Below are 23,670 nucleotides of genomic sequence, written 5' to 3'. Positions count from 1 at the left end.
AGTAGAGTGTTATAAGCAGTTCCCCAAACGGCGGGAAAAGACGCCATCCTACACCCATTCTCCCTATTCACATTACTGAAACCTGCACTGTCCTAAAACCCTGTTGCGGAATATGTGCCTAAATCTCAGAATTTTTTAAGCAACACACAAGTCCTCTCTATAGACCCATCAGAACTGAACCCCCTACCTAGGCTGTGGTGCCTATTAGCAGCGGCCTAGGAAAATTAGGAGAGACTCATTTGGGGTCTATTAGTCAATTGACGAGAGGGATATCACACATTCTTCAGCATCAGATTCCTATCATTTGTTGCTTTGATGTGAGAGCAGAGGAGCGGAGCAAGGCAATAAACCTTTTATACATGTAACTCCAATTATTTATTGGACATAAGTAGGCATGTGCATAAGAAGTTAATTCCCAAACTAGATCCTGAGAAATAAAAGGGAACCATCATTTACACTAAACACGACGTGTCCTCTACCCCCTCCCAAACAGTCTTATTGTGCCCTATGAAACAGGCCAGCATGAAAAATAAGTCCCAAACGGTTAAGGAGTGCCTGTCTAGGTCGCAACTGAAACAGAAAAGTACAGATAAAAATCACCCAGCTACAGTCAACAGCCCGCCAGCAGGCAATTTAGGGGGCCCCGAAGCCCTTAACCCAGAAGACCCCAACAGAGAACTACTGTCTCAGATCAAATCCTTGTTCCAAGAAGAACTTAAAACAGCTTTACAAGAGATTAGACAAGATATTAAAGAAATAAGGGGGAGAACTAGACAATATAGCTGAAGAAATCCCTGCTATTAAAAGCTCCATCCAGGACAACGCATCTTACATAACTAAACTGGAGGACCAGCTTGAAGATCTTGAAAATAGATCACGTAGATCTAACCTGCGAATCCGGGATCTCCCAGAATCCTATAAAGATTTAGAAGCAACCATTACTGATTTGTTCCAGCAGTTAGTGCCCGACCTTGATCTGAACTTATTACTAATGGACAGGGTACACAGAGCCCTTACAAGACCCCAGCAAAATGCAAACAGAGACGTAGTTCTTAAGATGCATTACTATCATGTGAAAGAGCTCATTATGAAAGCTGCTAGATAAAAAAAAATGCATTGAATTTGAAGGCAACAACATCCAGATTTTCGCAGACCTGGCCCCTATTACATTAAGAAAAAGAAGAAATTTGAAACCCTTAACCACAGCCCTCACCAAAAAGCACATCAAATACAGGTGGAATTTCCCCTTTAAGCTAACCTTTTCTTATCAAAACAGCAATTACGCATGCTCCACTCTGGAAGAAGGAAAAGCCTTACTGGACCGACTAAAAATCCAGACAGACCTTCCCATTTCACCTACCATCCCAGAACCTCAGAAGAAATCTATCCAAAGAGAATGGACCCCAGTGGGGAAAAATGGTAAAGCAAAGAGACAAAAAACGAAGTTAAGCAACACTACACAGGCAGCCCACCTAACCGACGATGAGGACTCTTCAGATTGATTAAGAGGTTTAGTATATAGACTTTAAAGGTTCAGGATCGGTCCATGGACTGGTTGGACTAAACTGAGCCCTGGCAAGTGGGCTCACATTCATCATTTCCCAGTTGTCAGTTCAAACTTTGTTCTTCTTATCTAAAGTTACAGAGTCTTAAAGTTCCCTAGTGTTCATAGGAAGAGCCTATCTCTTCCGATTTTTGATTGATAACACCATCCCAAAACTTAGTCCTAGTACCATGTCATATTATTGTTACCACCTTTATTGCAGGACTAAATGTTGCATATTAAAACCATGCTTAAATTCTCAGGATCTAACCCCTTCCCTATTCCCCTTGTCCCCTCTCCCTACCTTTCCTCGTCCCTCATCCTCCTCCATTATCCCCACCCTCGTCTAGTTACAAAGAAATGCACATGTTCATATTAACAATTTCAGGTTTATTTGTCAAATAATGTTTCCTCATGTTCACTTGTTTGATATATTCTTCAACATTGCTCGACTTTTTTGGTTTATCTATTGTACTCTTAACTGAAATTCTTGAAATCTGCTTTCTCATTACCAGGTATATCTCATTGTCATATAATGAACTTTGCTATCTCTCTGCTCATAATATAGATTTGGTATGTTCTCCGAATGAGGAGACCACAAATAGGATGGTCCGCACTGCTCTCCCCCAGGATGTCAGGACTTGGGTTCCTCTCTTGTTTAATCACAGGTACCGGTTGAGCTACACCCCCTACACAGACACATCATGTCAATAAACATAATCTCACATAATGTAAGAGGCTTAAACTCGGACATCAAGAGGAAGAAAGCAATTATAGAATACAAAGCTCTAAATGCACACATAGTAATGTTGCAGGAAACACACTTCACACGCCAATACACTCCCAAATACTGGGATAAAGCTTTTCCCACACAATACCACGCCATAGGACCAAAAAAAAAATGTGGGGTCTCAGTACTAATCCACTCTACATTGAATTTTCACGAAGAATCGGTTGTGCGGGATAGGGAGGGACGATTTCAAATAATAAAGGGAACATTACAAAACACCCCTGTCCTAATAGTCAACATATATGCCCCAAATGATCAACAGGCAAAATTCCTTTCCAAGGTGAGCAAACATCTCACACTGTGGAAAAGATATAAAACAATTGTAGGAGGTGACTTCAACTGCACTATGAATGATAAAATAGACAGGACGACTCAAGCTTTCTCACAAACTGACAAGCCTAAAAAGAAGAGTAAAGTCCTTTTAGACCTTACCACAGATCACAATCTGATAGATAGCTGGCGATCATTGAACCAAACTGTCCGGGACTACACTTACTACTCTCCCCAGCACATACAACACATTCTAGAATAGACTACATCCTCATAAGCCAAATCCTAATGCCCTAATGCCCCTACTAACCAGAGCTTCAATAAAAAATTGCTCATGGTCTGACCACTCCATTGTGACAGCAACCTTGACGGGAATGATTAACCCACGCAGACTTAAAACGTGGACCTTTGACCCCATTTTGCTCCAGGATAGTGTGATTTTGGATAGAGTGCAACAGCAAATTAAAGAATTTATTGAACTTAATAAGGGCTCTACTAATAACCCAATCCTTGAGTGGGGAGCATTGAAAGCATATACTAGAGGGCTTCTGATTGCAGAATCCGCCAAGCAACGCACATTCATGGAAGCTACAAAAACAAAGTTAAGAGTAGAAGCCAATAAATTGAGATCACAATTCAGTATACGCCCTACACACGCCATATCCAAACAATTAAAATCAATAAATGAGGAATTAGATAAACTCCTAAAAAAATAGGCACTTGGATCAATAAGAGTAATTGACACCCAGTACTACATCTATGGAAACAAACCAGATAAAATGCTTGCTAACAAACTGAAGGAAATCACTAGAACCACTACAATTCCTCAGTTGCAAACGTCAGACAACAGAATTACTAATGACCCCCAAGATATAGCGAATATTTTCGCAGACTACTACAATAGATTATATAACTTACAGACTAGCAATAAAGACAAAGACAAGACTACAGAATTACTAGATTTCCTAGAAGACAGTCCCTTCCCAACCATTACAGCAGAAGAATGTGACTCTCTAAATAGACCCATAACCCAAGAGGAAATAAAATTAAGCATTAAGAACCTTAAAGGCTCAAAAGCCCCGGGCCCTGACGGTTACTCTGGACTTTTCTATAAAACACTACAACCCTTATTAGTACCGCAACTAACCCAGGTATTTAATTCGATGATGTAGGGTAAGGACATACCCAAGGAAATGCTGATGGCGAGAATCACAGTCATACCAAAACCGGGGGAAAATAAAAACCATTGTCAAAATTACAGGCCCATCTCATTAATTAATCAAGATATAAAACTATTCACCAAAATTCTAGCAAATCGCCTCAACCCCCTCCTCGTCAAACTAATCCACCCCGACCAAGTTGGGTTCATTATGCAAAGGGAAGCACCAGACAACACAAGGAAAATAAAAGACTTAATCAACGTAGCCACAGTAAGGGGAACGCCTTCTCTGTTCCTGTCTTTGGACACAGAGAAGGCGTTCGATAGGATTGACTGGGACTTTATGTTTGCAGTGCTTGGTAGGGTGGGAATTAAAGGTTCTTTTGCGGATGCAATTAAATCATTGTACTCCTATCCTTCTGCTCATGTTAAACTCTCCGGGTACCAATCTCATACAATACACATTAATAATGGAACACGTCAGGGATGCCCGCTCTCCCCACTATTATTTGCGTTAAGTATAGAACCCTTAGCAGTTAAAATTCGAGACAATAATGACATTACATGTATTAAAGTAGGACAGACTGACCATAAAATCTCTTTATTCGCCGACGACGTTATACTAACACTAACCAGACCACTTCTCTCTCTACCCCCAGTTTATGACCTAATACAACGTTTTGGACGTATCTCAGGATATAAAATAAACGAGAGTAAATGCGAAGCATTCGGTATTAAATTGCCACAGCACACCAAAAAATTAATGGAATTAAACTTTTCATTTAGTTGGCCAAAAAAATCAATCAAATATCTAGGAATTAATTTATCCAGCAACATACATTCCCTTTACCACTTGAACTACTTACCAATGTTCACACATGCCAAAGAGCTTTTGGCGAAGTGGATGAAACTGAAACTATCCTTATATGGAAGAATCATATCCATAAAGATGTCCTTACTCCCTAAGCTACTTTATTTATTCCGATCTCTACCAATAACGCTACCAATCACGGAATTGCACAAACTCCAAAAAGACATTCTTAACTTTATATGGCAGGGCAAAAGGGCGAGGATTAATAAAAAAAACATGTGCACAGATAGGAAGGGGGGCGGGGTGGGCTTACCAAACCTAGTACCATACTACTACTCGGCCCGAATGGCACAAACCTTAAAGTGGTTCCAAATCAGTAACATTCCACAATGGGTTCACATAGAATCTAAGGTTTCAAATATCTTTCCAGTATCTAATTTATTATGGACCCCGGATAATACCACGCCACACAAAAAATATGACTATATCACTATACAACATACCTTACACATTTGGAAAAAGCTTAATTTAAGATTTCCCCTACTCAATAAGAAATCGAAAATGACCCCTTTAATAACTCAAACTTCTCTCATTGACACAACTATACAGCAAAAATGGATCAATAAGGGGCTATATAGGATAGCAGATGTACATAAAGAAGGATCACTGATGACTTACGATCAATACCAAGCCCTAGACTTTGAAGATAAACACATCTGGTATCATTACTTACAATTAAAATCTAGGGTTCAACAGATATTGGGTAATGGAAAGGTTCCACCCTGCACTACACTAGAAACACTTAGTTTATCGACTCACTATATAAGGGGGAGTATCTCAGTCCTATACAAAATCTTCAACCGACCACCGAGAGCTGATAAATCTCATCTCATGTTAAAATGGGAACAAGATACGGGGAAAACGTGGTCTGCCGAAAAGTGGACAGAACACCTTGTAGGTGGGCTATCTTTTTCGCAAAACGCAACACTCAAGGAAAACTTTATTAAGGTGGCCTTTCGATGGTACCTCTACCCGGCTAGACCGGGAGGGGGAAATGATCCACTTGCCAAATTATGTTATAGAGGGTGCGGAGAAACAGGGACCTACTCACACATGTGGTGGGGTTGCAGATACACTAAGGAAATTTGGGATCATACCTCCAACCTCATTAGCGAGATATTTCAGAAGAGGGTGACTTTAACTATGGAACAGGCTTTACTACACTTCCCGATTGGGGGATTCACCAAACATAATAACAAGCTAATTATGTGGATTTGTACTATAGTTAGGCTGTGTATTGCCCAATTCTGGAAGAGTACCCCTCCCGGTTTTGAAAGGGTAAAACAAAAAATAACTTATCACTATGAGAAAGCGAGTGCAGCCGCAGAAACCCTAAATAATAAGGAAGCATTCCTGTTGCAATGGGAACCCTACATTCACTACTATGAGGCCTCCAGGAGGGGGGAGAGAGCAGGAAATGCAGAAAGGCGGACCACTCCATAGAGAGATAGTAATAGCAGGTACAACTGTGACTTTAATTCAGTTATTTCATAAGAGAGATTTATGTACAAGTAATGTTGGATTCATTTGATTATTGTTTGTTTTATTCTGTTTTATGTATGCACGTACAAAATACCTAAATAAAAATATTTCAAAATAAAAGTGCAATAACATGGGAAACATTTGTACACAAAGCATTTTACAACTATAGATCCACATTCACTGTAGATCTCTTAAATTGCAAGTTGTGTGAAATACAGTACGTAGGTCTCACGACTCGTTAAGTGAGATCTAGGATAAGGGAACACCTTTGTAATATCAAACAAGGTGATCTGTCCACGCCTCTCGTTCAGCACTTCAAGACCAAACACAATAAAGAAACAAGATCTTTAACATGGTCTATTATAGAAGTAGTTAAGACTGACACAAGAGGCGGGGACAAAAATATCCTTTTATCCAAACGTGAAGCTTTTTGGATCCACAGATTAAATACAAGGGTTTTGTATCCCTGACAGACTGTAGAAACATATAACTGTATGGGCTACAATTATGTATATGCACAGGCAGCCGGCTGGAGGCATGCATTTTATAACATTTTGGTATATTGCTCATGTTTAAGCCAGATAGATTGATGCACTTTATTTATCTATTAATGTAGTCAGAGAACTGAGTTACTCTAACTTTTTGTGTGAGAATATGTATCCGATGTGATGCAGTTATATTACACTATGAGATACAGTCAAACACGTGTAACTTGTGTCATCTAAAATGAAACCACTATCTACATACGCCGTTTTTAGGACTCCATGTAACTTGCAGAAATTTATGTTGTAATCTATATTAGATTTTCTTGTAGCCTAATGTACACACACTGTATACATTGAAATTCTAAATACTGAAGTATATTTTTGTGATATGTCGCATACAAGTAATTCTTAATGTATATAAAACAAGTTGAAGTGAATTGTGTTTAAATGTCTATTAGGGGGCGTGTTTTTACACCAAGGTGTGCTTGTGAGGTATGATCACGTTTCTTTTAGCCAATTACTAGGCACTTTTAAAAGGTAAAAAAAAAAAAAAAAAAAAAAAAAAAAGTATGCAATTCAGGTGTTACCCATGCAACGAATACGGCACAACGCCGAAACTCGTCAGCGGGTAACTAGGATACCCACACATTCATCATAGCCTTATTTCCATGTTTTATCTGTAATAAAATTTTTAACTGTATCCAGTGCTCCTGCTCTCATTTTTGTTTCCAAGTTTCAAGGATTACCTGGTGAGCACGGATTGCACACAATGCAGGGATTTGCTTATCCCTCAACAAGCCTGGACGTATCTTTTGAAGTGGCCGGCCGCTTGGACACCCCCCCCTTGTCAGAGCGTCAAGTTTGGCAGTGGAGAGTTGCTGAATGAGGGGATGGTCTGCTCTAACAGAGGTCTGTAATAACACAGCAAAGGCTTTGGTGCCTTGGAGTCGGCTCCCTTAAGACCGGCACAGGGACTTTACACAGTAACTGTAAGTGAGGGATTTGTATGCTCACGTATTATCGCACTATACATCCAATGTCACTGAAATTTGCTTTTCGAACATAGCAAGGGTGAGTGGCGGCCGGCTAAGACTTCATTGGTTCAATTGTTACTGCCAATTTCTGTATCGCTCAAGGCTTAGCGAGCAGCTACAGTTGGTATCACATTTGGTTTTTTTTTGTAATAGCAGGTGCTGCAGAAAACTTTTCTATTTTAAGCCAATGACAAGAGGCATAACATTTCTGCTGCTGAGCCTACCAAGATATGCTTTCACCAAAGGAAGAGAACATAGCAAATTAGAAACAGAAGTGAATTGGAACGTTGTTTAAAATGGCATAATCTGTCTAAATCATTAAAGATTTTAATTTAATTCCCTTTCATAAGGAGCCAGCTACTCTAAACACATAATTGAGTTAGAATTTACTCTGACCCACAATTAACTGCAAAATTATATTAATAGCAGAATGCACACAGTATTCATCAAATTTATGTTTACACGACAACATCAAATCGTGAACAAGAATTCAATACAGAGCACAGTATTTATGTGCACATCAAAATTAGAGAGCAAATACACACATAAGAGATAAAGAGCTCTGTTTATCAGCCAATGTGCAATTGGTCATTAAAGGGACATTACATTCCTGGGTACAGCCTCAGTAGCATAGTTACTAATCAAATGATAGTGTTTTACTGATTGTTTTTACTTGTTTATCTATTGATTTTTACATAAAGTGCTTTTTTATACTACTGAAGTCTCCTACCTTCTCATTTGAGCATCATAGTACCTTGGAACAATTTTTTGCCGGAGTGGTATGTGCGCTGGGCCACTGTAATATACCCAGCAGGTTACATTAGCACTACAGTGTGCTTTCTACTGTGTGAGTATCTCTCTGAAGGGATAAGTTGGTGGGTACATACATTGCTAACTAATCTGCACTAGGAGTCGCCCTCTGTATACCCTTCCATTTTTTCAGATTGCAATAGTTACTAATCAGCATGCTAGTGTTTTTATTTCTTCAACTGCAGCTCTTTTTAAAGCCTCTTATTTAACCCATTACAGAAGCCAGTTGGCAAAGCTCTGCATCTTTGTACTGGGTGCCGCCATATTGTAGCACGCATATTGTTGCATCCTGATACAGAAGCAGTGAGCTTTCACAGATCAGTGATGTTGCTGGCTTTTTCCCAGCTGTACCTGTGTTTTGAATTATCTCACACAATAGAAAGTAAAAGCTTTAAATAATTCCATTTTTTAAACACAGTTTAAAATAAAAATGTAAAAATGTACAGTACCTGCTCTGTATTGTGCACTCTAAACTGAAGTGCACAGAAATGCTTGTTAAAAATACAACAATATCACAGATCTGTAAATGCACACTACTTAAACTCCAAGATGGCGGAGCCCAGTGTGAAGATGCAGAGTTTCACTAACCAGCACTTATAAAGGGTTAAAGGGACAGTCAACACATTGGTCATCTTAAAGTCTTACCTTAGATTAAACTTCAAATAGCCTCCTGCACCTTTTCTATATCATGCAGCAAGAATGGAAAAAAATGTATTCTAAAATGAATATTGTTTCTGGCCACTTCAAAATGGCTGCAAAGCTCAGCCCACTGATGACATCATGATCTGGGCTGCATATGGCATCCAATCACAAAAGGCTCACTATTGGACTCAACAGACAATGCTTTTCAGCTGAGTGTCTTGATGCTTGGCAGCCATTTTAACGTGGCCAGAAACAATATTCATTTTAAAATAACTTTTTTACTGTTCCTGCTGAACGATATAGAAATGGGTGCAGGAGGCTATTTACAACTTAAGACATTAAAGGGACATAAAACAGGTTGATATCTGTGCATATCCTAAAAGGGCTTATTAATTAAAAATAGTTTGCATAAAAAAAAAATGTTTAAAAATTGCTGGCAAATGTTTTAAAATAATTTAAAAAAAATAAGCAAAATTAATTACATAGCTAAGCTGCCTGGAGAAGACAACTCCACCCCCCTTATCAGTGTTAAAACACAGGCATTGTATTTCAACTGAGTTCACAGCTTCTAGGCATGCTCCAGCAGATAATCCCTATGCATTTTTGCATTCTACCAAAACAACAATAGATATAGCCATAGAAGGAAATGTGTGTGGGGAGTTAGAGCTTTACAATTCAGAAACTAAAATGAAAAGGGTTAATGGAGAAGCACTGCAGTATAAATTTGCAGGTAAAGTAATTAAAGTACATATTATATTTTGTCTCTATCCCAATTTGTTTTATGTCCCTTTAACCCCTTAAAGACCAGGCATTTTAGACAAAAACTTCCCCAGAATTTATTTTTTTATTTTTGCCATCACTATATTTAAACAGAAACAGCGCCTTTTTTATATTTACCTATCGAATCTCTATATATTTTTTTAGTAGACAACCCAAAGTATTGATCTAGGCCCATTTTGGTATATTTCATGCCACCAATTCACCGCCAAATGCGATCAAATAAAAAAAAATTCTCACTGAAATTATTTACAAACAGCTTGTGCAATCATGGCACAAATGGTTGTAAATGCTTCTCTGGGGTCCCCGTTGTTCAGAAATAGCAGACATATATGGTTTTGGCATTGCTTTTTGGTAATTAGAAGTCCCCTCTCAAACAGCTCTCTTCCCTCCCCCACCTCACAATTGTCACCGCCATCTTAAGTACTGGCAGAAAGTCTGGTAAGTCCAGTACTAAAATAAAGGGCTTTTTTCCCCATCATTATATATATATATATATATATATATATATTATTTTTTTTTCTGCAGTGTAGGATCCCCCCTTACCCCCCAACCTCTCTGATCCCCCCTCTAATTGCCACCATCTTAGGTACTGGCAGTTTTTTAAAGCCATTTTTTCTGTAGTGTAGCTGCTCCCCCTCAATATCCTACCCCCCCTCTCAGATCAATTTCTCACCCTCCTATTCCCATTAATAAGCAAAATAACCAGGATCCCCCCTCTCCCCCTCCCTTTTTCCCCCTCCCTGCCGCTTTCAGTGTTTTTGTTTTTTTTCTAAATCGTCGCACGCAACTCTGGCCCACCTCCCGTTTCCCTCCTTAGCCTCCCACTAACGATCAGCACCACTGCTGTGCGATGCAGAGATCAATAACTCTGCAAATCTATTTCTGCAGTTCCCCGCTGGTGGGGCATGCAGAAATAGCGCAATCTCGCTATTTTGAGCGAGATTGCGGCAGAGAGAAGCCCAGGACTGCAGTGGCGTATAGGGTACATCGCTGGTCCTTAAGGGCATAATGACCAGCGTCGTCTAAGGGGTTAAGATGACTAAGGTGTAGAGTGTCCCTTTAAAATAAGAGAAAGTCTTTGAAGAGAGCTGCAGGCACACAAGGTAAAAAGTGAGTGAGTAGTAACCAAAGCAAATGTAGTTGTGCTCAGCAGTTTAAATGTCTAAGGCCCAATTATATGCACATGCATTTAATGTTAACTTCAAAATTAAAATAAACAGGGTTTTTTTCCTGACAAAAACAATTTTAACATGTTTAAGTAGCACTCTTATATATGGATAATAGATTCTTTTTTTTACTGCCCATTTAATAAATGTAGTGCAATGAAAGAAAAACACAGGAACTCTTTTGTAGCCCCCATAGGAATGTGTTATGTTGTACTAAATTGTTTCTATTTGATATGTTTTACAGGTTCAGTACTAGAATGATAAGGTATAAAGTTATCTCAGACTGGGCACAATGATGCCGATAAATCCCTTACACAGGAACATCTGCTTTATAAAAAATAAAAAAGTTATTACAGTATTTTAAAATGCTCTCTTTGGGCAAGATTACAAGTCGTGCGATATGGTCTTTTCGCAAACAATTTCCATTGCGCAGGTATTACAAATCTTGAGAAATCGCAATTTCACGCGCAATCGCATTTTACGCAACAATCCTTTCCGCGCTCGAAGAGCTGTAGTTAACAGTTTTCCGCAACATAAAAGTTTAACAAAACACTTCCAAAATACATTACAAAGTACAGTTACACTTCTATTAAATTGACACTGAACCCAAATTTTTTGTTTCGTGATTCAGATAGAGCATGACATTTTAAGCAACTTTCCAATTTACTCCTATTATCAAATTTTCTTCATTCTCTTGGTATCTTTATTTGAAATGCAACAATGTAAGTTTAGAAGCCAGGCCATTTTTTGGTGAACAAACTGGGTTGTTCTTGCCGATTGGTGGATAAATTAATCCACCAATAAAAAAAGTGCTATCCAAAAATAAAAGCTTAGATGTCTTTTTCAAATAAAGATAGCAAGAGAACGAAGAAAAATTGACAGTAGGAGTAAATTAGAAAGTTGTTTAAAATTGCATGCTCTATCTGAATCACGAAAGAAAAAAAATTGGGTTCAGTGTCCCTTTAACACTGCCTAATAAAAATTATAAAAAAAAAATATTGCACACAAAAGTTCTAAGGACTCAAATATACAAGATCTCAGGTGTTAGAAAAAAAAAAAAAGCTGATGCAGACAATGAAAATATTTCACATTACAATCTTATGCACATTAAACAATATCTCAGAGGGATTTTCAAAGAGATAATCGCATATAGATCGAGATATCTAGACATGCAATATGAAATATTCGCATTTTCATATACACTTTTTGAGGAGAATACGTCTCGGATTTGCGCAACAGATTAGTTTTTTTTTTCCATTTGTCTTCTCCATTGACTTCTATAGGGGAATGCGTGAATGCGCACACGATTTGGCTGTTTGGATTACACGTGTTAACGCGCGCGAAAAATAAAGTTATTTTGCAACTTAATACCTGCACAACCCCAAATGCAAAAAAAAACCATAACGCGCGCTGTGTTTTTGCAACTGTGAAAAACAGATTTGCCGCGCGTCTTGTAATCTTGCCCTTTATTGGCAAAGAAGAAGAAAAAAAAATGTATGCTTACCTTATAAATTAATTTCTTTCATGGTGGGGAGAGTCCACAATTCATTAACCGTGGAATTAAACTCCTAGCCACTAGGAGGAGGCAAAGATACCCTAAATTTCCAAGAGCTTTTAGTCCTGCCCACCTTTCTGGTATCTCTGTCTAACAAATAGCCCAGAAAGCAGAAAAACAAACAAACGTAGAAAAGGATAATTCAGATTAAATGAGGTGTAAAACTAGAACTGCCACCAACTGAAAGTATAAATGTGGGCAGCTCTCGTGGACTCTCATCGCAATTAAATTAATTTATCAGGTAAGCATACATTTTGTTTTCTTTCAAAAGGCCAGAATCCACACACCATTGCACCTTAGATCCAATACCCAAGCTGTGGAGTCCATGAGAAAAGGGTGACAAAAATGAAGGTAGGCACCTATTATCAGTCACAGTCTGTAGGCCTTTTCTTGCTGCTACAGAAGAAGCAAAAACGCAAAATGTTAATAGCTTTGCAAATCTGTTGACAGAAGCTTAGTTTTAAAATGCTCAAGTGGTGGAAACTGATCTAGGAGAAACAGCCTTTATTCATTTTAGGGGAGCCCTCTATTCTTCACCTTCCTCCTGTAGAGGCAAAGATAAGACTAAGATACACGAGAGGTGGGAAGGACTAAAAGCTCTTGGAATGTTAGGGTATCTTTGCCCCCTCCTTGTGGCCAGAAGTTGAATCCCATGGCTTGTGGACTCTCATTACTTTATGAAATAAAGAAGACTTTGTTTTAATGCTCCAGGCATTTAAATCTCTTCAGTAAGGAGAATTTTTTTTTTTTTTAAATATATTTTTTTAGATAGCTATGCCATATTTTGCTTCCTATATCCACTGATTTGTGTGTTCTTTCCATTCCATTGTTCTAATTATTAATAAAGCTAGACAAGTCACAAGTATGACATTTTTTCATGATAATATAAATGGAGGGATACTTACCAAATCCCGCCATGGAACCCCCATCCCCACCATTTATTAGGTCTTTGTTTTCCTCTGTCAAAGCTTTGACATATTTTCTACTTAAGTCCAGTATTTGTTCTCGAAGCTCAGAGCTGCTTTGGTGTCTTGGATACAAAAACATATATCGTAGCAACATTAGTCCCCAAATCAATCCAAAGGCAAGCAAAAGAATGCTGAGCTTCTGTGACACAGACTTTCTAGAAAATGTTAAAAACATTTTACTTTACAGCTTGTTTGTTTTTTGTTAAGTTTTTTTTTTTTTTTTTTTAATTAAAATAAGGAATTTCTTTCTTCCCAGGTGCTACACAACTACTAGAACATAATACTGGTAGCTATATTTCTCTGAGCAACTCATCTTGAAAGTTTTTGTTCAGGAGTCCACAAATTCACCTTCAACATCTGAAAGAAAAAAAAACATTTTTTTTTAATGAAAGTATCATATTTTTAAATATATTTAGTTACAGAAGTCTGAGGGCATTAAACTTTTAAAAATTGAAATAATCAGTGAAACGTTAAACCCATATTACCTTTGTGTTAAAATGATGCTTGTTCCAAACTCCCTAGAAAGGGTAAAAACATCATTTATGTAAGAACTTACCTGATAAATTAATTTCTTTCATATTGGCAAGAGTCCATGAGCTAGTGACGTATGGGATATACAATCCTACCAGGAGGGGCAAAGTTTCCCAAACCTCAAAATGCCTATAAATACACCCCTCACCACACCCACAATTCAGTTTAACAAATAGCCAAGAAGTGGGGCGATAAAGAAAGGAGTAAAAAGCATCAACAAAGGAATTTGGAAATAATTGTGCTTTATACAAAAAAAATCATAAGCACCATAAAAAAGGGTGGGTCTCATGGACTCTTGCTAATATGAAAGAAATGAATTTATCAGGTAAGTTCTTACATAAATTATGTTTTCTTTCATGTAATTGGCAAGAGTCCATGAGCTAGTGACGTATGGGATAGCAATACCCAAGATGTGGAACTCCACGCAAGAGTCACTAGAGGGGGAGGGACAAAATAAAAACAGCAATTTCGCTGAAAAAAAATAAATCCACAACCCAAATATAAGTTCATTCTCAAAAAAGAAAAACTTAAATCATAAGCAGAAGAATCAAACTGAAACAGCTGCCCGAAGAACTTTCCTACCAAAAACTGCTTTCAAAGAAGCAAACACATCAAAATGGTAGAATTTAGTAAAATGTATGCAAAGACCACCAAGATGCTGCTTTGCAAATCTGGTCAACCGTAGCTTCATTCTTAAAATCCCAAGAAGTGGAAACTGATCTAGTAGAATGAGCTGTAATTCTCTGAGGCGGAGCTTTACCCGACTCCAAATAAGCTTGATGAATCAAAAGCTTTAACCACGATGCCAAAGAAACGGCAGAAGCCTTCTGACCTTTCCTGGAACCAGAAAACGAATAGACTAGAAGTCTTCCTGAAATCTTTAGTGGCTTCAACATAATGTTTCAGAGCTCTCACCACATCCAAATAATGTAAAGATCTCTCCAAAGAATTCTTAGGATTAGGACACAAGGAAGGGACAACAATTTGTCTATTAATGTTGTTAGAATTCACAACCTTAGTAAACATTTAAATGAAGTCCGCAAAACTGCCTTATCCTGATGAAAAATCAGAAAAAGGAGATTCACAAGAGAGAGCGGATAATTCAGAAACTCTTCTAGCAGAAGAGATGGCCAAAAGGAACAACACTTTCCAAGAAAGTAGTTTAATGTCCAAAGAATGCATAGGCTCAAATGGAGGAGCCTGCAAAGCCTTCAAAACCAAATTAAGACTCCAAGGAGGAGAGATTGATTTAATGACAGGCTTGATACAAACCAAAGCCTGTACAAAACAATGAATATCAGGAAGTTTAGCAATTTTCCTGTGGAATAAAACAGAAAGAGCAGAGATTTGTCCTTTCAAGGAACTTGCAGACAAACCTTTATCCAAACCATCTTGAAGAAAATGTAAAATTCTAGGAATTCTAAAAGAACGCCAGGAGAATTTATGAGAAGAACACCATGAAATATAAGTCTTTCAAACTCGATAATAAATCTTTCTAGAAACAGATTTACGAGCCTGCAACATAGTATTAATCACTGAGTCAGAGAAACCTCTATGACTAAGCACTAAGCGTTCAATTTCCATACCTTCAAATTTAATCATTTGAGATCCTGATGGAAAAACGGACCTTGAGATAGAAGGTCTGGCCTTAATGGAAGTGGCCAAGGTTGGCAACTAGACATCCGAACAAGATCCGCATACCAAAACCTGTGAGGCCATGCTGGAGCCACCAGCAGCACAAACGATTGCTCCATGATGATTTTGGAGATCACTCTTGGAAGAAGAACTAGAGTCGGGAAAACATAAGCAGGTTGGTAACACCAAGGAAGTGTCAACGCATCCACTGCTTCCGCCTGAGGATTCCTGGACCTGGACAGGTACCTGGGAAGTTTCTTGTTTAGATGAGAAGCCATCAGATCTATTTCTGGAAGCCCCTACATCTGAACAATTTGAGAAAACACATCTGGATGAAGAGATCATTCTTCCGGATGTAAAGTCTGACGACTGAGATAATCCGCTTCCCAATTGTCTATACCTGGGATATGAACCGCAGAGATTAGACAGGAGCTGGATTCCACCCAAACAAGTATCCGAGATACTTCTTTCATAGCTTGAGGACTGTGAGTCCCACCCTGATGATTGACATATGCCACAGTTGTAATATTGTCTGTCTGAAAACAAATGAACAGTTCTCTCTTCAACAGAGGCCAGAACTGAAGAGCCCTGAGAATTGCACGGAGTTCCAAAATATTGATTGGTAATCTCGCTCCTTGAGATTTCCAAACCCCTTGTGCTGTCAGAGATCCCCAAACAGCTCCCAGACCTGAAAGACTCGCATCTGTTGTGATCACAGTCCAGGTTGGACGAACGAAAGAGGCCCCTAAAATTATACAATGGTGATCTAACCACCAAGTCAGAGAAAGTCGAACATTGGGATATAAGGATATTAATTGTGATATTCTTGTATAATCCCTGCACCATTGGTTCAGCATACAAAGCTGGAGAGGTCTCATATGAAAACAAGCAAAGGGGATCGCGTCCGATGCTGCAGTCACGAGACCTAAAACTTCCATGCACATAGCTACAGAAGGGAATGACTGAGACTGAAGGTTCCGACAGGCTGCAACCAATTTCAAACGTCTCTTGTCTGTTAGAGACAGAGTATTGGACACTGAATCTATCTGGAAATCTAAAAAGGTTACCTTTGTATGAGGAATCAAAGAATTTTTTGGTAAATTGATCCTCCAACCATGTCTTTGAAGAAACAACACTAGTTGATTCACGTGAGATTCTGCAGAACATAAAGACTGAGCGAGTACCAAGATATCGTCCAAATAAGGAAACACTGCAATACTCCGCTCTGATTACAGAGAGTAGGGCACCGAGAACCTTTGAAAAGATTCTTGGAGCTGTTGCTAGACCAAAAGAAGGAGCAACAAATTGTTAATGCTTGTCTAGAAAAGAGAATCTCAGGAACTGATAGTGATCCGGATGAATCGGAATATGAAGATATGCATCCTGTAAGTCTATTGTGGACATATAATGCCCTTGCTGAACAAAAGGCAGAATAGTCCTTATAGTCACCATTTTGAAAGTTGGTTCTCTTACATATCGTTTCAAAATTTTTAGACCCAAAACTGGTCTGAATGAATTTTCTTTCTTTGGGACAATGAATAGATTTGAATAAAACCCCAGGCCCTGAGAGACAATACTCTGAATCCAATGATTTTGGACCAAACATCTTTGAAGAATTTTAATCTGCCCCCTACTAGCTGAGCTGGAATGAGGGCCGCACATTCATGCAGACTTGGGGGCTGGCTTTGATCTCTTAAAAGGCTTGGATTTATTCCAATTTGAGGAAGGCTTGCAATTGGAAACAGATTTCTTTGGGGAAGGATTAGATTTCTGTTACTTATGTCGAAAGGAACGAAAACGGTTAAAAGCTTTAGATTTACCTTTAGGTTTTTTATCCTGAAGATGAGGAAAAAGAGGCGCTGAGTCTTCAAGTTGATGCAGAAAGGTTTATTAGGAGAAGGCTTCCATATAAAAGACAACAGGTGAGCTCCTATCTTACGTGTTTCGCGCATGTGCTTCCTCAGAGATAATGATTCCTGCTGCTGGAGGTCAATTTATAGGTGTGGTGGGCCAATGAGAGGTGTATTAGAGAAGGTGTGTATAAGTTAACCCTTGATGTATAGGATAGGCTGTATAGACTAGTAAAAGGGGAATGGCACACCATAATACACCCGACAATGCAAACAGATGCTCCCACACAAAATATTGTTATCCAGCAGGAGGAAGCATATTAGAACAAAATCAAACATATAACAGATTCATAAAAATATGGCAATACAGTTAGTATTTGCAATGAGGATGCTTGTCATTAGACCGTATATTGGGACTACTTGTATTAGATATACAAATATGTGTTTACAATTAAGAAAACTCTTGTTGAAGCCCATAATATGGGTAACTTCACTAGTCCCAGTGTATAATGAATAATTAATTACTTTGACAGACAAGGAGAAATAATAATTAAAAAAAAGTTAATAACATTTAGGCTCAATATTTAGTGAGCATGAGTTAAGGGACTCAAAACACTTTATGTTGTGTATGGTGTTAGCAAACTAGTGAATAGAGAGCACTAGAAGAATAGTAAGTGAACGAGCTAGATTGTATGTGTCTCTGTATATATCCCTGTTGAATTTTGATATTAAACTATAATGTGTAAGTGATATGTGGTTAGTCATTCATTTACACAACTATCATGTAATACTTATTTTGTTTAAAAACACCATAAGGAGTAATAAAGTTCATAGATAGGAATGACTGGGATTTCAAACTCCAGTTATTTAAGAGAAAACAAAAGGGGAAATGACTGAGACAACTATGCTCTAGAAGATAAAAACATTTTCTTGTATGACAAAAAATTAAAAATGAAAGATAAAAGAAGGGAAAGACTAACTGAATAGATGGAAGGGGAAGAAATAATAAGAGAGTATGCAGCCTCTGATAACCCTATGGACTGTTAAAGCTTTTTAGGGCATGGATTTGCTTGAAATGTTGTGTGTTAATATGACATTATTTGGAGAAAGAAGACTAGGGTGTGCAGATATGCACAGGTATTTGCTTGAGTTTTGTAACATAAGAGGGTGTGATTACTTGTGAGTTAGTCTATGAATAAACTCACGTCATATTTTTTATTCATACCTTGTGGTGCTCTAGTCTGTAGCGTAAATATCCAATATACTTCTCTTTTAAGTAATGTCCTATTTCTATCACCCCTAACGTTTTTTTTTGGATTTGTTCAATTGCCTTAAAGGAAAAATTGGATAATTTCTGTGGATGTGTGTGAAAGTGTTTGGCTACCGGGGTTCTTGGGATTTCTTCTTCTATTGATAAGAGATGTTCTCTAATACGATCTTTTAAAGGACGTGTAGTGATACCTGTATATTGTTGTTTACAGTATGTGCACGTTATAAGGTATATTACATGTGTAGACGTACAGACCATTCTATTTTTAATGGGATATGATTTATTAGTTTCTGAGGAATTAAATGTAGAGCTCGTCAGTATATTTGCAGCTTTTGCATGGAAGATGTCCACATTTGAAATTACCTTTAATAGGTGTTAGCCAATTGGTGTTAGGTAAGGTCTTACAGTGGAATTTTTGTGTAATTTGATCACGTATAGTTGGTGCTCTTTTGACTACAAATTTGATGTTTTTGTCTAATTTATGTCTTAAAGACATATCTCTGTTCAAGACCGGTAAGTATTTCTTAATGATCTTAACTATGGTGTGGAATTGATTGCTGTATCTGGTTGTGAAACACATATATTTTCTTTAGGTATGATGGTCTTATTCTCACTATTAGATATTCTCTGAGTTTTGGTACTTGTACTCTTTGTGAGAAGCGTATCCCTATCCATTCTTGCTACCTGTGATTTGGTCTTAAAGGGCCATAATACCCAAATGTTGAAACACTTGAAAGTGATGCAGCATAGCTGTAAAAAGCTGACTAGAAAATATCACCTGAACATCTCTATGTAAAAAAGAAAGATATTTTACCTCAAAAGTTCCTCAGTAGCCAAATCCCTTTGTAAAGGATTTCTAAGCAGCATTTTAGTGTGTCTGTCCTGGGACAGCTGAAAGGATAAGCCTCGTGAACTCTCATATTATTTCACCAATCAGGTAAAGGAAGCTTACTATGAAATCTCATGAGAGTTAAGTCAAATCTCATGAGATCATAGTAAGAGTTCATGACCTCAGCACTGCTGATGCTGATTGGCTGCTGTTCATTTCTTCATTTTTTTTTTATTTTTACCTGCAGCTGGGAGCAGCTGAGTATAACTTTTTACACAGAACTTACTCTGCTGAGCTGAGGAAATTGTGAGGTAAAATATCTTCCTTTTTTACATAGAGATGCTCAGGGGATATTTTCCTGTCAGCTTTTTACAGTTATACTGCATCAGTTTCAAGTGATTTAGCATATGAGTATTATGTCCCTTTAAGGAGGATGCTTTTCTTGTATCCTCTTGCTACTAGTCTGTGAGTGAGTTCTTCTGCTTGTTTATTGTACAAATATATTGTGCTACAATTTCTTCGTAATCTAAGGTATTGGCCCTTGGGGATACCTTTTGAAATATGCGAAGCATGACAAGAATCAGCTCTAAGAATAGTATTTTTGGATAATGGTTTTCTAAATGTGCTATTATCTGGCCTTCATCATTATGCTCTAGAGTGAGGTCTAGAAAATCTATTGTCGAGTCATTATTTTTGTGGGTAAATTCTAAGTTCAGTGTATTGTTGTTAAAGTAGGTAATCATTTCTTGTATGGTTAGTTCCGTGTTCTTTTTATAGATGAGAATAAGATCATCTATAAACCTACCATATACAACTACTTTGTCTCCAAGGGCCAGCCCACCCCCAAAGAGATAGGTGTTCAAAATATCCCATGTACAAATTAGCATATGAGGGGGCAAACTTGGCCCCCATGGCAGTGCCACATTTTTGGAGGTAGTACTGGCCCTCAAAGACAAAAGTAGTTGTGGGTGAGGAGAAATTATGTGAGTTCTTCTACGAATGCAATGAATTGATCAGGATAGCTAGTGTACCGTTTGAGCATCTATGTAAGAACTTTGAGGCCTTCCTCATGAGGAATGCTTGAGTAAAGAGCCGTTACGTCTATGGTAAGCCATGTATAATTTTCTTGCCAGGAAATTGATTGTATTTGTTGTATAAGATGAGTGCTATCACGTATGTAACCGGGCAAGGACTTAAAAATGGGTTGTAGCACATTGTCTAGCCAGTCACCTATCCTCTCACACAGTGAACCCCGGCTGGCCACAATGGGTCTGCCCGGTGTGTTGGTAAGAGTTTTGTGTATTTTTGGTACTGTGCGAAAGGTAGGGATGGTGGGATGTTCCACTAGACAATATTCAGCTAGTTCTAGGTTGAGGATGCCTTCTTCCACTGATGAATCTAATAGTGTGTGGAGTTCTTGTTTGTATTTATGAGTTGGATTAAATGTCAGTTTCTGATATGTATCACTGACATTTAGTTGTCTATAGACTTCTTTCTTATAGTCAGCTGTGTTCAAAATGACTACAGCTCCTCCCTTGCTGGGGTGACTACAATGTCTTTGTTGTTACTGAGTGACAAGAGTGCTTGTTGTTCTTTACTTGATAAATTATGTTTGTTCTTAAGTGCTGAAGATGTGTTAGGTGGTGTTTCTAGTGAAAAGTGTAAACTGGTAATCTCTAGTTCTATTAAACTTTGAAACATTTCTATTGATTCACTCCTGCTGTGGACTGGATAGAAATACGATTTATTATGGGAAGAAGTGTTGAATTTAGGGATAGTGTCATAAGTGCTAGCTTCTCTTAGTGTTGTAGCTTGTAGTGAAATGAGTGTATTAAGGTCCTGCTGGTCCGTGAATTTTAGGCCTATGGATTGTTGAGTAGTGATAGTGTTATTTTCCAATAGTGAAACATCTCTGGGTTGGTTATTTGTTAGTGACAATGATGAAAAGTGTTTGTATAACGTGATTTTCCTAACCAAGGCATTGATATCTAATATAGTGGAAAATAAATCAAAGTGAGTGGATGGTGCAAATGACAATCCTTTGTTTAACAGAGTGATCTGTGGACTGGTGAGTGAAAATGTGAAATGTTAGACAAATTAATTACTAATCCTACTTGGATAACGTAGTGGTGTGTCCTTTTTTGGTGTACTACTAGTGACAGGTGTGTTTACCAGTGTGGGTAGTTTTACCCTGCCCTCTGTAGTGTCAGCACTGGCTATTTCTTCATTAGTGTTGTGCGCTTGAGAATCTTCTATAGTTGATGAGGTTTCTGTGTTGTCTGTGTCTATACTAGAAAATGTGACTCGTTTGGCATTAGATGTATTGTTAAAGGTGCCCTTCCTTTTGTTTTTATTTTTGTTCTTGTGTTGTGAGTGGTTCTTTTGTCTGTGTGGCTGATTCTTTTGCCATGAATACACAATGTCTAGTTCGTAATCTTTCACATCTCTTATACTTATTGACTTTCCTTTCCGACAATGTAGTGTCTAGTTGTTGCATGGTAGAATCCAATTGTGTTTTATAGTCTCTATATTTTTTTGTTGGTTCAAAAGGTTTCAGTGATTCAAATATTCCCTCAATTTGCACCAGCAAGGAGTCTTTTTCCTCCTTTTTAATGTCTGAGTAACTGCTTCATTAGAATAATGGAGCAGTTAGTCAGACTGTTGTTCCATTCTTCCATGAAGTCAGAGTTGTGTAGTGCAAATGAGGGATATTTTTTCATCCTTAGTCCTCTAGGGACTTTTCTTTCACCGATATATAATTCTAGAAATTCAATGTCCCACCAGAGGTTGCTCTCTTTATATTTCTGTTTTTCTAAATTGCTAAAAATATGCATTAGATCCCCTTCCATGGGTTCTTCTGTTCTGATGGAGTTACCCTTTAATGCATTGTTCATTATGTGTTTTCTTCTGTCTGTGTCTAATACCCCCGTTGGAAGGTTGCTTTCAGCCATAATGAATTGCAAGATGTCTATTAGTACTAGTGTACTATTTAACTGTGTAGAGAATACTTAGGATAGTTCTAAATGTTAGGAAAATCTGAACAAAGATAGAAACTGTGGAGGCTAATGATCTATAACTAATCAGGGGTAAAAGTTTCTCAAAAAGGAAGATATGCACTCTGTATAGAAGTACCTAAATTGTATGGATAGTAGGTAGTATGTATAAGTATACAAAGTGTGTGTACTTCATCTATAATAGAGGTATATGATACTGTCTACAATCAACGATATTTGCTTTCTAGTGTGTACAAGGCTAGAGTGAGAAATATAACTATGATGATATCAATCTTAGGTATTATATAGCCAGTAACACTTATAGGCAAAAGCAGTCCTGGGAATTCCAAGATGGTGTTGATACTGCTAGGTAGATGAAAAACAGGCTAGTCACTGTGTCAGATTTAAATGGGTCACAGCTGGCGGATTTGAGTAGTCCCAATCAAAAAAGGTTCTTACAGTGTCCCTTCTTTAGGTTTTTTGTATGTAGACAGTTATTTAAATAGGTTTTTTAGGCCACACGTGATGTGAGGGATTGAAAAGCAGACAGGCAAGTCACTGTACTGTAGTTGTGAAAAACCCACCCACAAAGAGATCCACTTGATTTCTTTTGCGGAGAGACTAAAGTTGAGACCTAATGCTGTGACTCTAACAGTTCTTAGACAATATTCCTCTTGAATATATATGTCTCTATTGTAGCAAATATAAGTACAGTTTAACAGTATGTATCAGAATAAGAGTACTCACAAGTGGTGATAACTATCTTGCTCCGCTCACCGGTTGTTGGATCTGTTGCAGAGAAACAAAAGAGGGATTGCCGATTGTGGAGCCAGAGTTGGTGTCACTTGTTGCCCAATTTGGAGTGTGCAGAGTAGACAAGGTGATCCGTAGTAGGTCCTTCTGAGTAATCTCCATGTAGGGATGTCCGTACGTATGCGCTTCCTAGCGTCTGTGCGTGTCGGGTGTTGATTAGCTCACTTAGAGAGAGCTTCTCTCACGTTAGCGTG

At 38.1% G+C, this 23,670-nt stretch overlaps 1 protein-coding gene across 1 annotated transcript in view; it reads right to left on the bottom strand.

Annotated features, from left to right (window-relative positions):
• CCDC126 (coiled-coil domain containing 126) overlaps positions 1–23,670 on the bottom strand; it is a 40,870-nt gene that overhangs the window by 3,809 nt on the left and 13,391 nt on the right. The window contains exon 2 of the mRNA XM_053714148.1: positions 13,493–13,912. Within this exon, the coding sequence (XP_053570123.1) occupies positions 13,493–13,730 (238 nt within the window). The 5' untranslated portion in view covers positions 13,731–13,912. The remainder of the gene's footprint in view (positions 1–13,492; positions 13,913–23,670) is intronic.

This window comes from Bombina bombina, chromosome 5 (genome assembly GCF_027579735.1).
Source record: "Bombina bombina isolate aBomBom1 chromosome 5, aBomBom1.pri, whole genome shotgun sequence".
In the NCBI taxonomy this organism is placed as follows: Eukaryota; Metazoa; Chordata; class Amphibia; order Anura; family Bombinatoridae; genus Bombina; species Bombina bombina.
Note: the sequence above shows the minus strand (reverse complement) of the source record. Positions and strands in the feature narration are given on the sequence as shown.